Below are 17556 nucleotides of genomic sequence, written 5' to 3'. Positions count from 1 at the left end.
AGTCCCACACTGAGGCTGGGAGTTTGAGTCCCACACTGAGGCCGGGAGTTTGAGTCGAACACTGAGGCCGGGAGTTTGAGTCCCACACTGAGGCCGGGAGTTTGAGTCCCACACTGAGGCCAGGAGTTTGAGCCCCACACTGAGGCCGGGAGTTTGAGCCCCACACTGAGGCCGGGAGTTTGAGCCCCACACTGAGGCCGGGAGTTTGAGCCCCACACTGAGGCCGGGAGTTTGAGCCCCACACTGAGGCCGGGAGTTTGAGCCCCACACTGAGGCCGGGAGTTTGAGCCCCACACTGAGGCCGGGAGTTTGAGCCCCACACTGAGGCCGGGAGTTTGAGCCCCACACTGAGGCCGGGAGTTTGAGCCCCACACTGAGGCCGGGAGTTTGAGCCCCACACTGAGGCCGGGAGTTTGAGCCCCACACTGAGGCCGGGAGTTTGAGCCCCACACTGAGGCCGGGAGTTTGAGCCCCACACTGAGGCCGGGAGTTTGAGCCCCACACTGAGGCCGGGAGTTTGAGCCCCACACTGAGGCCGGGAGTTTGAGCCCCACACTGAGGCCGGGAGTTTGAGCCCCACACTGAGGCCGGGAGTTTGAGCCCCACACTGAGGCCGGGAGTTTGAGCCCCACACTGAGGCCGGGAGTTTGAGCCCCACACTGAGGCCGGGAGTTTGAGCCCCACACTGAGGCCGGGAGTTTGAGCCCCACACTGAGGCCGGGAGTTTGAGCCCCACACTGAGGCCGGAAGTTTGAGTCCACGCTGAGGCCGGGAGTTGTAGTCTATGCTGAGGCCAGCTGTTCGAGTCCATGCTGAGGCCGGGTGTTCAAGTCCACACTGAGGCTGGGAGTTTGAGTACCACACTGAGGCTGGGAGTTAGAGTCTACATTGAGGCCGAGAGTTCGAGCCCACACTGAGGCCGGGAGTTCGAGCCCATGCTGAGGCCAGGAGTTCGAGTCCAAGCTGAAGTCGGGAGTTTGAGTCCACACTGAGGACAGGAGTTTAAGTCCATGCTGAAACCCAGAGTCCTTGCTGACCTTTACCCTGCAGATCGTCAATGCTGCCTAAAGATAGGAGGTAAAAAGAAAAAGGAAGAAAAAGAAAAGAAACAAATGGAGAAGACAAGATTCGGCTCAAGTGTCCTACTCTGGTGCCATCTTGGATAAGTGTAGCATATAAGAGCAGAAGTGGGATATTGAGTCCGCTTCACCATCCAGTAAGACCTTGGCTGATCTAACAATCCTCAACTCGACTATTCTGCCTTATCCCATAACCCTTAATTCTTTAGTCCCTAGTGCTGCTCCTGAAAAGGACTTCTTCAAAACACACTAAAGTTCTGATTGAGCACCAGATTGAATGGGGTAGGGAGACCATGGCGTTGAATGTGGCGCATGTTGGTCAGGTATTACCACTTACTTTGTGACCATGAACCTATTCCTTATGTAACCATCTACTATACCACACATTAACACCTCATGAAGGCTTCCCAGTACCATCTTCTCAGCGCATTTCATGCTGGATAACAAATGAAATATCATCAGCATCTCAAGAACAAATAAAATAAATCTTGCCAACCGAAGACTGATTTAATAATGGAGATCAATGCAATCACATTAAATATGCTGATGATCTCCATGGGCACCTAAAGGAACGAGAGTTGCTGTGAATATGAAACAATAACAAACTTACAGAAATATAGCTGCACTGCCTTCTGGAAGACTACCAGATGAAGCAAGTGATAGAATGCCTGTCTCCCATTCCCAATGGGATAGAATTCAGCTAAAGAAAAAGCTTTGCACTTTTTGAATCACACACTTCTTACAACATAAAAACAGATCATTTGGCCCAATTGCTGGATTGTTGGTGTTTATGCTCCATGCAAACTTCCTCCAAAATGTCTATAGAATTTGTAATCTTTTTATAAGAATATTTGAAAATTACTTTTACGCGTTTACATCAGTTGCAAAGTAAGATTATAAGAAATATTGGTCTATGTGACATAGTGATCCTTGGCCTGGAAGCAGTACCAACAAGAAAGAAGTGAGGACAGAACATAAGAACATAGGAGCAGGAATAGGCTATCTGGCATATTGAGTCTGCTCCATCATACAATAAGATTATGGCTAATTCTTTGATGGACTCAGCTCCACTTACCTGCCTGCTCACCAAAACCCTTCATTGCTGTTCAATAATCTATCTTTACCATAAAAACATTCAATGAGGTAGCCTCGCTGGACAGGGAATTCCACAGATTCACAATCTTAATCTTTTGGGTGAAGAACTTCCTCGACTCAATTCTCAATCTGCTCCCCCTTACTTTGAAACTATGTCCCCAGTTCTAGTTTCACCTGCCAGCTTCTATCTTATCTAGTCCCTTCATAATTTTATATGTTTCTATAAGAATACCCCCATTCTTCTAAACTCCAATGAGTTTAGTCCTAGTCTACTCAATATTTCCTCATAAGCCGACCCTCTCAATTCCAAAATCAACTTTGTGAACCTTCTCTGCACCTATCCAGTGCCGATACATCTTTTGTCAAGTAATGAGACTAAAACTGTACACGTTCCTGGCTTATGCCCAAAATGTCAATTCTCCTGCTCCTCGGATGCTGCTTGACCTGCTGTGCTTTTCCAGCACCACACTCTCAACAGTACTCCAGGTGTGGCCTCACCAGCACCCTGTACAGCTGCAGTATAACCTCCCTACTTTTAAACTCCATTCCTCCTAACAATGAAGAGCAACATTCAATTTGCTTTCTTAATTATCTGTTGCACCTGCAAACAGATCCATACACAAGGACACCCAGGTTCCTCTGCACAGCAGCATGCTGCAAATTTTCACTATTAATAGTCCATTTTGCTGTTATTCCTACCAAAATAGACGAGTCACATTTACCAACATTATACTCCATCTGCCAGACCCTTGCCCACTCACTTAACCTGTCTGTATCCCTCTGCAGACTTTCAGCGTCCTCGGCACACTTTGCTTTGCCACTCATCTTTGTGTCATCTGTGAATTTTGAAACACTACACTAGGTCCCCAACTCTAAATCAGGCAAGTTGTAAATAATGGCAGTCCCAACACTGATCCCTGAGGCACACTACTAGCCACTGATTGCCAACCAGAAAAACACCAATTATCCCCACTCTTTTCGCTTTCTGTTTGTTAACCAATCTTCTATGCATGCTAATATATTACCGGTAACACCATGCAACGTAATCTTATGCAACAGCTTTTGTGCGGCACCTTGCCGAATGCCTTCTGGAAATCCAGATGCACCACATTCGCCGGTTCCCTGTTGGCCACCACACTCATAATGTCCTTAAAAAAACCCAGTAAATTAGTTAAACATGACTTGCCATCATGAACCCATGTTGCTTTTGCCCAGTGGGACAAGTTTTATCCAGATGTTTCACTATTTCTTCCTTGATTACAGATTCAAGCATTTTCCCCACTACAGAAATTAAGCTAATGGGCCTATAGTTGCCCACTTTTTGTCTACTCCTTTTTAAAACAATGGTGTCATCTTTGCAAAGTTGCAAAGAAGCAAAGGTGGTTGACACAAAACAGAGGAGTTGAAGGGTGAAGATGATTAGCAACAAATGTAGGCACAAAGGGAAAACAGACAGAAAGGCAACCAAATTCCTCTGAAGAGAAAAATAAAGTTTTCTCATGAACAGTTTTTTTTTCACCTTGGCAGAAAAGAAGACAAAAGGCGACATGCAAGCTTGGTAAGAAGGTCTAAACCATTCAGAAATGGAGTGAATAGCTCAGGGATGCTGGAGAGTTGTGTGTTTTCCCAAAGGTGGACAAATCACGAACTGGGGTGTTATTGGTTGGTCAGTTGAAAAAAAATGTTGGAATGTTTCACCATTAAGACTGTCATGACCTGAAGGAGAGAGGGTTTGCAGAAGTGCGCCTTTCTGATGATAATTATGTCATGTAACTAGAATGTAAAAGCAGTCATCAAATCCGAGATCTGACCTACCTGCTGTGAACACAGAGCAATAAATTGTGAAAGTGTGCAGTCAAATGTTGCCACATTTATGTAGGATGTGACTCAGATGCTATGTACCTGTAGGACCTTTGTTGTATTGACTGTTAAAAGTGAAATTTACCTTTTTATCATACCCTTATTAATTCATGTTCATTTACATTGATTCTGATTTGTTTTCAAGTAGAAGTTACAGAAAGTGAAATATTATTGGTAATTTCTTTGGCGTTAAATTTTAGTTATCTTAGTTTATGGTCCTGCCACAGGCTAATATTTTGTTTTATTAATCTTGCTTCCCCTTCAATGCGCATGTATCATTTATCTAAACTACTCCATATGCAAATAAATTCTATGTTCTCACCATTGCTGGGTGGACATTGAACAAAATGTTGCATTATTCTCAAATTGTTAATAAGTATGATTTCATACTGGGCAGCGGCACCTTGTAAGTTTAACCTTAATTCATTCATAGGATGTAGACATAGGTCTAACCCACTCATGGGATGTAAGTGTAACTGACTGGGTCAGCAATTGGAGTGATGATACAGTGAAAGGATAAAGAGGAGTGTAGAAAGACAACCTCTGATTCTGATTTTCTTTACTTATTTCTGAATCTAGATGGATGGCAAATTGGGTTGTGCAGTTCTGGGTCCAACATGCACCTATGCAACATTTCAAATTGTCTCGTAAGTTTTTGCTTCCTAATGGTGTGAGTTGGTCTCTGTGTTGAAGTGAAAGATGCGTACCTTGTTGCAGATAATTATAACCATTTATATTCAACTTGAAGGGGGAAAGAGAGAGAGAGAGAGAGAGACATGGATTGTTAATGTGCTATTACAGAATGCAGTCAAAGCACCAAGCCTTTCTTACTGCATAATTAGATTGCAAATTACACCGTCAATTTCACTTCATAGAATGAAAAAGGAGGCAATATGAATCACTGTCAGCCTTTACCACTGAAGGATGCTTTACTACTGAAATAAGTGTAATGTATCGATAGAAAGACAGGGCAGGTGAGAGATCAGAAGCAGAGAAACCTTGGGCAATTCAGAGGCAGCCATGGTGGTGTTCTAAGAACTAAGGTTTTCTGATGAGAATGTATACCTCTATTCTAGGGGTTAGGGACCTTAATAGGACCTCTAAACCCAAGCAACCCTCCATGCCCCCTCATACCCTCCATGCCCCCTCATACCCTCCATGCTTTCATCGCCATCGTGCCACTTTATGTCAGTTAAAAAATTCATTACACCTCCATGTCATTGCTCATCTCCTGTGTCACTTTGAAAGTATCTCATGCCATTAATGACACCTCAATAGCCCCTTACCCAGTCTTCACCAAGGACAGACTCAGGAGCCATGTAGAGGTTTAAAAAATGGTTTCTAACATCTACAGTATGCTCAATTTTACACAGTCAATATTGAAAATATCATATTCATGAAACTCAATCAAATACTTGAATCTCCTCAAGAGACTAATCTATTATAAAACCAAAACACTCAATTTACCAACAACAGCCAAACTTTTAATAGCCTCTTAAAATTGTCAATTAAAATATTAAGTCAGTGCCCTCCCCAGCCCTCAGCCTGCTGAGTTAAGTGATTTTGGAACTTTTGAAACTCACCCAAACATTCATGATTAGTTTAACTGAATAAGCCCTTGTGAAATGTCAACAAATGGAACAACTGACTATCTTTTCCGAAGCTATACTACTTGGCAACCTGTCAATGCACTCCAGCAGTGAGTGTCTTAATTTGGTTCAGCTGACGGATGTAGTCTATTTTTGACATTTTTTGAAGTGCTTGGAATTTAATTAACTTCAGATCATTGCACAGAAACAGATCTTAACCATCCTTCAGGTGTATTCAAGCCTCCTCCATAAATTAATGACATCCACATTGCAGATTAAGACCCTGTAACAGTCGAAATGGGGGTACGTTTGAATTCAGAACTAATTTCAAATTGCTGTATTGAATTTTGGTTTACTACTTGTGTATTTTACATGCTTCCACGTTCTGTCTGCTAGCAAAAGAGGGATCTGCTGGAAATGGAGGTGAGACTTCCATATCTAAGACACCCCCCACCCTTTTTAAAGGCCCGCAAGGACAACTCTGCAGAGATCTAACCTATAGTGTACGAAAGCAAACACATTATGCTATGGCTTGATAAATCACTAGCTATGCCTGAGCTGGGTGTACTGTATTCAGTTTAGGAAGAAATAATTTGCATTTATTCAATAATTTCCTTTCACAACCTCATGATATCCCAAAGGCTTTGGAACTAGCATGGTGGCTCACTGGTTAGCACTGCTGCCTCACAGAGACCTGGATTCGATTCCACCCTTGGGTGGAGTTTACTCGTTCTCTCCGTGTTTGTGTATGTTTCTTCTGGATGCTCTGGCATCCTCCAACGGCCCAAACATGTGCAGATTAGGTGGATTGGCCACGCTAAATTGCCCATAGTGTCATATATGTGCAGGCTGGGTGGGTTAGCCATGGGAAATGCAGGGTTACAGGGATAGGGTAGGGAATCAATCTGGGTGTGATTGTCTTCGGAGGATTGGTGTGGACTTGGTAGGCCAAATGGCCTGCTTCCCACTGTAGGGATTCTGTGATCTTATGAATCAATGTTATTGCTAGGTGGTTCCATACATGCCAATCAGCATTAACCTCCACATGGAGAAGCTACTGCAGTGCACAGACCTTGAAGGTCTGCATTGTGGAATTTAAATAATGCATTTGTTGCTTTAGAGAGGGTGAAGAGATTTGTCGGAATGAAAGCAAAGATTAGGTACTTTAATTATGCTGAGAGACTGGAGAAAAAAAGGCTATTTTAAGTAAAGAGTGAGAATTAGGTGGAAGGAAGATTTAGAAAGCGAATTCCAGAGATTAGGGTGTGGGCAACACATTTGCCAATAATGTTGCAATTGTCACAAAGCTAGTCCCTTTTCTTCTAAAAGCTGTTCCTTGGTTCAAAGAGACTCTGTCCTTAATTATTTTTCAGAGGGGCAATTAACCAGGCCGGGATCCGATTAGTCTGGTTTGGTACAGAGATGAAAAGGATTTTGAGAGGCCTTTTGTTTATATGTAAACAGATGGCACTTCAGGCCAAAGTAGTCATGTTTTAAAAGTGACATGTATAAAGAAAGGAAAGTGGTCAGCTCTTTAGCTGGGCTGAGCAGTTTTAGTTCAGTCTTCAACTAGGAAGTTCAACAGGGAGCTGTGTGGAATCTCTCTCTTTTCTGCCCTTCAACTTCAACCTGTAAGCATGTGTTCCATTTATACTGGGTTTTAAAGGGAGTTTGCTTATTTGGGACTGTTGTGTATATTAGGAACCGCATAATTAAGTCTAGCTGGATAGTTGAGTTCCGTAGGGATTTTGTAACTCTGTTCTTTGTGTCTCATTATATAATGTTGTGAATAAATTTTTGTCTGTTTTGAAATCTAGTAGTCAACCTAGGTAACTTAATCAGGTAATTTTCACTGTACGCTTACCGAAACAAATTGCAAAGTTATGGTCTGGGGCTGCCTGCTTAAGAATGTTTTGAGTGGTCTGGTTTAGCCAATAACACAATAGAGTCATAGAGTCATAGAGATGTACAGCATAGAAACAGACCCTTTGGTCCAACCCGCCCATGCCGACTAGATATCCCAACCCAATCTAATCCCACCTGCCAGCACCCAGCCCATATCCCTCCAAACCCTTACTATTCATATACCCATCCAAATGCCTCTTAAATGTTGCAATTGTACAAGCCTCCACCACTTCCTCTGGCAGCTCATTCCATACACATACCACCCTCTGTGTCAAAAAGTTGCCCTGTAGGTATCTTTTATATCTTTCCCCTCTCACCCTAAACCTATGCCCTCTAGTTCTGGACTCCCCAACCCCAGGGAAAAGACTTTGTCTATCTAACCAATGTCCTGTACAGCTGCAACATGACCTCCCAACTCCTGTACTCAATACTCTGACCAATAAAGGAAAGCATACCAAACGCCTTCTTCGCTATCCTATCTAACTGCGACTCCACTTTCAAGGAGCTATGAACCTGCACTCCAAGGTCTCTTTGTTCAGCAACACTCCCTAGGACCTTCCCATTAAGTGTATAAGTCCTGCTAAGATTTGCTTTCCCAAAATGCAGCACCTCGCATTTATCTGAATTAAACTCCATCTGTCAATTCTCAGCCCATTGGCCCATCTGGTCAAGATCCTGTTGTAAATCCTGTTGTAAAAATCATGATGTGAAAGAGGTCAGATTTTTAAAAAAGCAAGGAGATGGAAATGATCAAAACAAACAAAGGATGTAGCAAGTAATAGAAGATATGAAATAAATAATAATATATTCACAAACTATTTTCTTGAACAGACTGGAAACGTATTTGCAAGTCCCCATTGTATCTGCTGGAAGCTTTGGTTTATCCTGTGATAAGAAACCCAATGTGACTCGGATCCTGCCAACAGCTAGGAAACTCACTGATTTTTTTGTGATGTTCTGGCAATATAAGAGTAACATAAAGCCAAAGAAATGGGATTCAACGTATTTTTACAAGAAAAATGAGACCACGGAATCCTGTTACTGGTGGGTGCCTTTTATGCTTTCTACCTCTGATTAAGATCAATGCTGTCTCCCTGCCACTCATGCATCTCTTCAAATGGATCTCAACTCCAGGCTGAGATTTCAAATTTGACACAATCTCATTCCCAGAGTCAAGTGGCTTCTGTCTCTAATTGCAGATAACTGTATTTTCTTGATTGAATTGAAGAAATATGGACCTATTTGTATCTGTGGTCCATTGGGTTCAGTTTTGGTCCCCAGTTACTTTGGTTAAACTACACTGTGCTCTATTCTGCTTTCCTTATGATGCGAGTAAAATTTAATTCTTTTTTACAGGATGTAGTCTAACCTTCTTTCTAACTCAGTTTCTATGATTTTAGGTACATTAATGGTTTGGAAGCTGGGTCAGCTGAATTCTCTTCGATTTTAGACATTAAAGAAATCATCCGTGATCCAATGAAATTCAAACAGATAGTGAACAACTCTGACAGGAAAAGTAATGGTGAGAATCTACACTCTGCTTCATGTGCTGTCTTATCAGGTGTTGCAGGTGTTAGAAAATAGAAAATGTATTAAAAAATCATCTGTCATGTAGTATCTCCATGTGGTTTTTCACCTATTTTCTTTTCTATTCTTTTTATGAAAACAGTCATCTCAATACCCCACCCATGGAACGAAAATCATTCCAGAAAACGTAAAAAACATTTAGCTAATTAAGGCTATTCAAAATCTTACATTTCTCACCATGTTCCTCAAAGTTATCTATCTTCTTACAACATGTTTCTTACAAGTAAGAATATATATCTTACGCTGCCACCCTTATTTCTACCTCAGGGATTTTTTTTTCTATTCAAAACTCCCAGGCGTATCTGAAGTGAATTGCTTCTCATTGATAATATCAGCAAGCCCTGAGCCAAAGAAAAATCAGGGAATTGTCTTACAGAATAGAATAGAATCCCTACAGTGTTGGAACAGGTCCTTCAGCCCAACAAGTCCACACCGATCTTCTGAAGTGTAACCCACTCAGACCAATTCTCCCTACCTTATATTTACCCTTGACTAATGCACCTAACCTACACATCCCTAAACTCTATGGGAATTTAGCATGGCCAATTCACCTAACCTGCACATCTTTGGACTATGGAAGAATACCAGAGCACCCAAAGGAAACCCATGCAGGCACAGGGAGAATGTACAAACTCCACACAGACTTGTTTTTAAATTCAAACTCCCAGGCTTATCTGAAGTGAATTGCTTCACATTATTATCTTCTTGAGGCTCAATCTGAGCTGTCAATTCTGTGCAATGACCTGATGTGGCAGCATGGTGGCTCAGTGATTAGTGTGACCTGCCTCACAGCCCCTAGGTTCGATCACAGCCTTGGGTGACTGTCCGTGTGGAGTTTGTAAATTCTCCCTATGCCTGTGTGGGTTTCCTCTGGGTGCTCTGGTTTCATCTCATAGTCCAAAGGTGTGCAGGTTAGGTGAATTGGCCATGGGAAGTTGCCCATAGTGTTCAGAGATGTGTAAGTTAGGTGCAGGGGTAAATATAGGGTAGGGAGAATGGATCTGAGTGGGTTAGTCTTTCGAGGGGTTGGTGTGGACTTGATGGGCTGAAGGGCCTGTTTCCACACTGTAGGGATTCTATTCTATAAGACAACTCCCTGATCTTTCTTTGGCTCAGGGCTTGCTGATATTATCAATTTCCATCACCCCCATGGCACACTCATTCTCTCACCCTCCTTGACTTTCAAGACACAATTGTCCATTTACTTCATCCATCTCCTTGGTTCACCGGCATATATTAGAGTCATAGAGATATACAGCACAGAACCAGACCTTTTGGTCCAATCCATGTCTATCAGATACCCTAAATATATCTAGTCCCATTAAGAGTCATAGAATCATAGAGATGTACAGCACGGAAACAGACCTTTTGGTCCAACTTGTCCATGCTGACCAGATATCCCAACCCAATCTGGTCCCACCTGCCAGCACCCGGCCCAAATATCCCTCCAAATTCTTCCTCTTCATTTCCCATCTAGATGCCTTTTAAATGTTGCAATTGTACCAGCCTCCACCACTTCCTCTGGAAGCTCATTCCACACATGTACCACCCTCTGAGTGAAAAGGTTGCCCCTTAGGTCTCTTTTATATCTTTCCCCTCTCACTCTAAATATGCCCTCTAGTTCTGGACTCCCCCACCCCAGGGAAAAGTCTTCTACCTTTGAGCCAGTTCTGTATCCAAATGGCTAGTACTCCCTGTATTCCATGAGATCTAACCTTGCTAATCAGTCTCCCATGGGGAACCTTGTCAAATGCCTTACTGAAGTCCATATAGATCTCATCTACCACGCTGCCCTTATCAATCCTCTTCATTAGTTATTCAAAAAACTCAATCAAGTTTGTGAGACATGATTTCCCACACATAAAGCCATGTTGACTATTCCTAATCAGTCCCTGCCTTTCCAAATACATACACATTCTGTCTCTCAGGATTCCCTCCAACAACTTGCCCACCACTGACATCAGGCTCACTGGTCTATAGTTCCCTGGCTTGTCCTTACCACCTTTCTTAAACAGTGGCACCACGTTTGCCAACCTCCAGTCTTCTGGCACCTCACCTGTGACTATCGATGATACAAATATCTCAGCAAGAGGCCCCTCAATCACTTCCCTAGCTTCCCACAGAGTCTTAGGGTACACCTGATCAAGTCCTGGGCATGTATCCACTTTTACGTGCTTCAAGACATCCAGCACTTCCTCCTCTGTAATATGGACATTTTTCAAGATGTGACCATCTATTTCCCTACCTTCTATATTTTCCATCTCCTTTCCACAGTAAATACTGATGCAAAACACTCGTTTGATATCTGCCCCATCTCCTGCGGCTCCACACAAAGGCCTCCTTGCTGATCTTTGAGGGGCCCTATTCTCTCCCTAGTTACCCTTTTGTCCTTAATGTATTTGTAAAAACCCTTTGTATTCTCCTTACCTCTATTTGCCAAAGCTATCTCATGTCCCTTTTTTGCCCTCCTGATTTCTGTCTTAAGTATACTCCTACTGCCTTTATAGCCTTTTAAGGATTTACTTGATCTATCCTGTCTGTACCCGACATATGCTTTCTTCTTTTTCTTAACCAAACCCTCAATTTCTTTAGTCATCCAGCATTCCCTATACCTACCAGCCTTTTCTTTCACCCTGACAGGAATATACTTTCTCTGGGTTCTTGTTATCTCATTTCTGAATACTTCCCATTTTCCAGCTGTTCCTTTACCTGCGAACATCTGCACCAATCAGCTTTTGAAAGTTCTTACCTAATACCGTCAAAATTGGCCTTTTTCCAATTTAGGACTTTAAATTTTAGATCTGGTCTATCCTTTTCCATCACTATTTTAAAACTAATAGAATTATGGTCGCTGGCCCCAAAGTGCTCCCCCACTGATACCTCAGTCACATGCCCTGCCTTACTTCCCAAGAGTAGGCCAAGTTTTGCATCTTCTCTAGTATGTACATCCACATACTGAATCAGAAATTTTCTTGTACACACTTAACAAATTACCCTTCATCTAAACCCTTAACACTATGGCAGTCCCAGTCTATGTTGGGAAAGTTAAAATCCCCGACCATAACCACCCTATTACTCTTACAGATAACTGAGATCTCCTTACAAATTTGTTTCTCAATTCCCCTCTGACTATTAGGAGGTCTCTCATACAATCCCAATAAGATGATCTTCCCTTTCTTATTTCTCAGTTCCACCCAAATAACTTCCCTGGATGTATTTTCAGGAATATCCTCCCTCAGTACAGCTGTAATGCTATCCCTTATCAAAAATGCCACTCCTCTTCCTCTCTTGCCTCCCTTTCTGTCCTTCCTGTAGCATTTGTATCCTGGAACATTAAGCTGCCAGTCCTGCCCATCCCTGAGCCATGTTTCTGTAATTGCTATGATATCCCAGTCCCATGTTCCTAATCATGCCCTGAGTTCATCTGCCTTCCCTGTTAGGCCTCTTGCATCGAAATAAATGCAGTTGAATTTATCAGTCCTACCTTGTTCTCTGCTTTGTCCCTGCCTACTCTGACTATTTGTCTTGCCTTTGTTCTCATATTGTACCAGTCTCATATTGAAATCTTTCCTCACTATCTCCCTGGGTCCTAGCCCCCATGTTACTAGTTTAAATCCTCCTGAGCAGCTCAAGCAAATCTCCCTGCCAGTTTATTAGTCCCCTTCCAATTTAGGAGCAATCCATCCTTCTTGTACAGGTCACTTCTACCCCAAAACAGCTTCCAATGATCCAAAAATGTGAATCCTTCTCCCGTATACCAGCTCCTCAGCCATGCATTCATCTGCTCTATCCTCCTATTCCTGCCCTCACTAGCTCATAGCACTGGGAGTAATCCAGATATTACTACTCTCGAGGACCTCCTTTTTAAATTTCTGACTAACTCTCTGTAATCTCCCTTCAGAATCTCAACCTTTTCTCTTCCTATGTCATTGGTTCTAATGTGTACAATGACCTCCTGCTGGTCCCTCCCCCCCTTGAGAACATTCTGCACCCTCTCTGAGACAACACACCATTCTGATTTTTCGCTGCTGGCCACAGAAACATCTGTCTGTACCTCGGACTAGAGAGTCCCCAAACACAATTGATCTCTTGGAAGCCGACGTACCCCTCATTACATTAGAGCCAGTCTAAATACCAGAAACCTGGCTGTTCATGCTATGTACCCCTGAGTGTCCATCACCCCCTACCTTTTCCAAAACAGCATATTTGTTTGATATGAGGATACTCACAAAAGACTCCTGCACCACCTGCCTACCTCTCTTATCTTTCCTGGAGTTAACCCATTTATGTGACTGTATCTGAGGCTTACCCTCTTCCTATAACTGCCATCCATCACATCCCCTTGCTCTTGTAAATTCCTCATTTCCTCTACCTACCTGTTCAACCGATCCATTCGATCTGATAGGATTCGCAACCAACGACATTTATCAGTAACCCGTAAACTCTACCTAAACACCCACATCCGACAAGAAGAGCATATCACTCTGGTAAAGGCCATTTTTGCTTCTTTCAATCTACAGACCCAGAAAATAGCACTGTCTTATTCCTCTACAAAACACTGCTCCAGGTGAAATTAATACTTATGGCTTATATTTTAAGTTTAATCAAGAGACATAGCTCAATAAAACATATAATCAAAAAGAAACCCACTCTTCTCACTTATTTTAAGGCCGCACTTAAAAGCCACTTATCTCTCTGTGCTGTGACTTTTCCCAAACAGGTTCCTCCAAGATCAGTTGTGAATTGCACTATTTTTTTAATTTTCCCAGATGCACTCTGATGTCCAGCGATACATGGATTCAACAGCAAACTCTGTCAGTTAGCAGTGCGGATCCTGTCTGTCTCTCTCTCTCCCCTGCACTGTCCTCACCATGTGCTTCCGGCGTCTGTTCTTCTCCCTTTTAGAACTGCTGTTGTTTTGACTTTTTTTTCCCAAAGTTCCAAAACAATGCAACAGTATATAAAACAGTAACTGCTGCTGCTCCTGGAATTCGAGGAAATCACCTCCAGCACCTAAAATACCTCAAAAAAGGAGCAGCTATTACAGCCAGAAATTTTTCCCATCCTCCATCTTGGGTTACCCAGAATCATTATCCCATATCACAACGCTTCCTATTCCTATACCCATTCAGATGCCTTTTAATTGTACCAGCCTTCGCCACTTCTTCTGGAACCTCACTCCATACCTGGAACCACTCTCTGTGTGAAAGAGTTGCCCCTTAGATCCCTTATAAATCTTTTTCCTCTCACCTTAAATGTATGCTGTCTAGTTTTGGACTCACCCACCTGGGGAAAAGACCTTGTCTATTACTCCATTACCTATTACCCCCTCCATGCCCCTCATGATTTTAGAAACGTCTATAAACTCACCCCTCAGCTTTTGACATTCTGTGGAAAATTAGCCACAGTCTATTCAGTCTCTCCCTATAGCTCAAATCCTCCAACCCTGGCAACATCCTTGTAAATCTTTTCTGAACCCTTTCAAGTTTCACAACATCCTTCCTGTAGCAGGGAGACCAGGACTGCATGCAATATTCCAATAGTGGCCCAACCAATGTCGTGAACAGGCCCAACGTGGCATCCCAACTCCGAGAGTCAATGCATCGACCAATAAAGGCAGGCATAACAAATGCCTTCCTCACTATCCTATCTATCTGTGACTGCACTTTCAAGGAACTATGAATATGCACTCCAGTGTTTCTTTGTTCAGCAACACTCCACAGGACCTTACCAGTAAGTCCTGGCTCTGATTTCCCTTTCCAAAATGCAGCACCTTACATTTATCTAAATTAAATCCATCTGTCATTCCTCAGCCCACTGGCCCATCTGAACAAGGTCCTGCTGTACTCTGAGGTAACCTTCTTTGCTGTCCACTACACCTTCAATTTTGGTGTCATCTGCAAACTTGCAAACCATACCTCTTATGTTCACACCAAATCATTTATATAAATGACAAAAAGCCGTCATTCTTGTCTGTCCCAATAAAGCCAATATATTTCATCCAGTGACTTTCCTCCCATTCTGTACTGACACCTTCAGTGTGCTCCGAGATGACATTCTTGACTCCCTGCTTATTCACATGTCAATATTTTCTTTATATAAAAGTGAAACATTGTAAAAAAAAACATGGACCGAAGGAGAAGCTCAGCAGATCTGGCAGCATCTGTGGAGAGAAAACAGTTATTGTTTCACATAGAATCATAAAGTTGTACAACACAGAAACAGACCTCGATCCAACTCATCCATGCCCACCTAAATTCATCTAGTCCCATTCACCAACATTTGGCCCATAATCCTCTAAATCCTTCCTATTTATGTGCCCTTCCAGGCACCTTTTAAAAGTTGTAATTAAACCTAACTCCACCATTTCCTCTGGAAGCTCATTCCAAACATGCACATGCATGAAACACTTGGCCCATAGCTCCATTTTATATATTTCCCCTTTCACCTTAAATCTGTGCCTTCTAGTTTTAGACTCCCCTACCCTGGAAAAACACCTTGACTATGCACCCTATCCAAGCCCCTCATGACCTTATAAAACTTTATAAGATCATTCATTAATCTCCAATGTTCCAGCGAAAATAGCCTCAGTCTATCCAGCATCCCCTAGAGCTCAAACCCTCCAAACCTAGCAACCTCCTTGTAAATCTTTATGGACCCTTTCAAATTTAACAACATCTTTCCTGTAGCAGGAAGACCCAAACTGGATGCAATATTCCAAAAGTGGCCTAATCGATGTCCTGGACAGTCAAAACATGACATCCCAACTCTATACTCAATGCACTGACTTATACACAAGATAAGTGTACCAAATACCTTCTTCACTATCCTGTCTACCTGCGACTTCATTTTCAAGGAACTATGAACCTACACCCAGTGACACTTCTTCACAACATACTTTCTTTATAAAATATTACAAATCCTGGGGATCTGAAATAAATACTGAACTGCTGCAGAAGTTCAGCAGGTCTGGCAGCATCTGTGGAGAGAGAAACTGAATTAACATTTCAAGCTCAATATTGTTGTTCTTCTGTTTTGTTCTTCAGAGACGCTGCCAAACCCATTGAGTTCCACTAGCATTTTCTGTTCTGCATATCATTATCTATGAGCATGGGGCCCAGTTTCATTTCATTTGATAACGTCCAACATTCCTTCTCTGCCCCATCCTAGATTCCATGGCTATTACTGATGGAGGTCAAGAATGAGTCAAACTACTGATAGATCAACATCGCTTTTGTTTATTCATTTTTGGCATGCGTGCAGCATTTATTATTATCTTTAATTGTTCAAGGGTAGTTGAGAGTCAACCACATTATTGTGAGTCGGACCAGGTAAGGATGGCATTTCTTTCCAAATGGCATTAGTGAACCAGATTGGTTTTTCCAACAATCAGCAACCATTTCATGGTCACCATTGAATTCAAATTCCACCCTCTACCATGGCAGGATTCAAACATCGGACCCCAGAACCTTCCTTGGACTTCTGGATTAATAGTTATTGATAATACCACTATTCCATTGCTTCCCACTGGAACTGAAACTTTCTTATGGAGCTCCTGACAGAAAATGCAAAGTTGAGGCCAAGAATCCATTCCTTGATGCCAGGTTATCTGGTCGGTCTGAATCTGTTGTTGTCTTTGCACTGAGCTTAGAGCACCACACCAAGTTCATCTTCCTGTACAACTGTAGTGATTGTAACAAGGTCAGCCAAGTGGACCTTACATAATAGTGGTAGGCATCACAGAGACGTGGTTGCAGGGGGTCAGGACTGGCAGTTAAACATCCAAGGATTTTCAACTTGTCGAAAAGACAGGGAGGCGGGCAGAGGGGGCTGGGTTGCCTTGTTAGTTAAGAACAAAATTAAATCAATGGCACTGAATGACATAGCGTCCGATGATGTGGAGTCTGTGTGGGTGGAATTGAGAAACCACAAAGGCAAAAAAACCATAATGGGAGTTATGTACAGACCTCCTAACAGAGGTCAGGACCAGCGGCGCAACATGTATCGGGAAATAGAGAAGGCATGTCAGAAAAGCAAGGTCACGGTGATCATGGGAGGCTTCAATATGCAGGTGGACTGGGTAAATAATGTTGCCAGTGGATCCAAAGAAAGGAAATTCATGGAATGCTTACAGGATGGCTTTTTGGAACAGCTTGTCATGGAGCCCACAAGGCAGCAGGCTATTCTGGACCTAGTGCTACGTAATGAACCAGACTTTATAAAAAAATCTTAAAGTAAGGGAACACTTAGGAAGCAACGATTATAATATGGTAGAGTTCAGTCTGCAATTTGAAAGAGAGAAGGCAAAATCTGCTGTAATGGTGTTACAGTTAAATAAATTAATTATGAGGGCATGAAAGAGGAACTGACGAAAATAGACTGGAAGCACAGCCTAGCGGAGAAGACAGTAGAGCAAAAATGGCAGGAGTTTGTGGGTAAAA

The 17556-nt window shown here is 42.6% G+C and overlaps 1 protein-coding gene across 2 annotated transcripts in view; it reads left to right on the top strand.

The window, feature by feature from the left end:
• The window catches only part of LOC122542318 (heat-stable enterotoxin receptor-like), a 186771-nt gene that overhangs the window by 49594 nt on the left and 119621 nt on the right, over window positions 1-17556 (top strand). For both annotated transcript variants that reach the window (XM_043679963.1, XM_043679962.1), the window contains 3 exons: window positions 4614-4681; window positions 8360-8572; window positions 8929-9050. In XM_043679963.1, coding sequence (XP_043535898.1) covers window positions 4614-4681; window positions 8360-8572; window positions 8929-9050 — 403 coding nt within the window. The remainder of the gene's footprint in view (window positions 1-4613; window positions 4682-8359; window positions 8573-8928; window positions 9051-17556) is intronic.

Source organism: Chiloscyllium plagiosum, chromosome 39 (assembly GCF_004010195.1).
Source record: "Chiloscyllium plagiosum isolate BGI_BamShark_2017 chromosome 39, ASM401019v2, whole genome shotgun sequence".
NCBI lineage: Eukaryota > Metazoa > Chordata > Chondrichthyes > Orectolobiformes > Hemiscylliidae > Chiloscyllium > Chiloscyllium plagiosum.
This window is presented reverse-complemented; position numbering and strand designations above follow the sequence as displayed.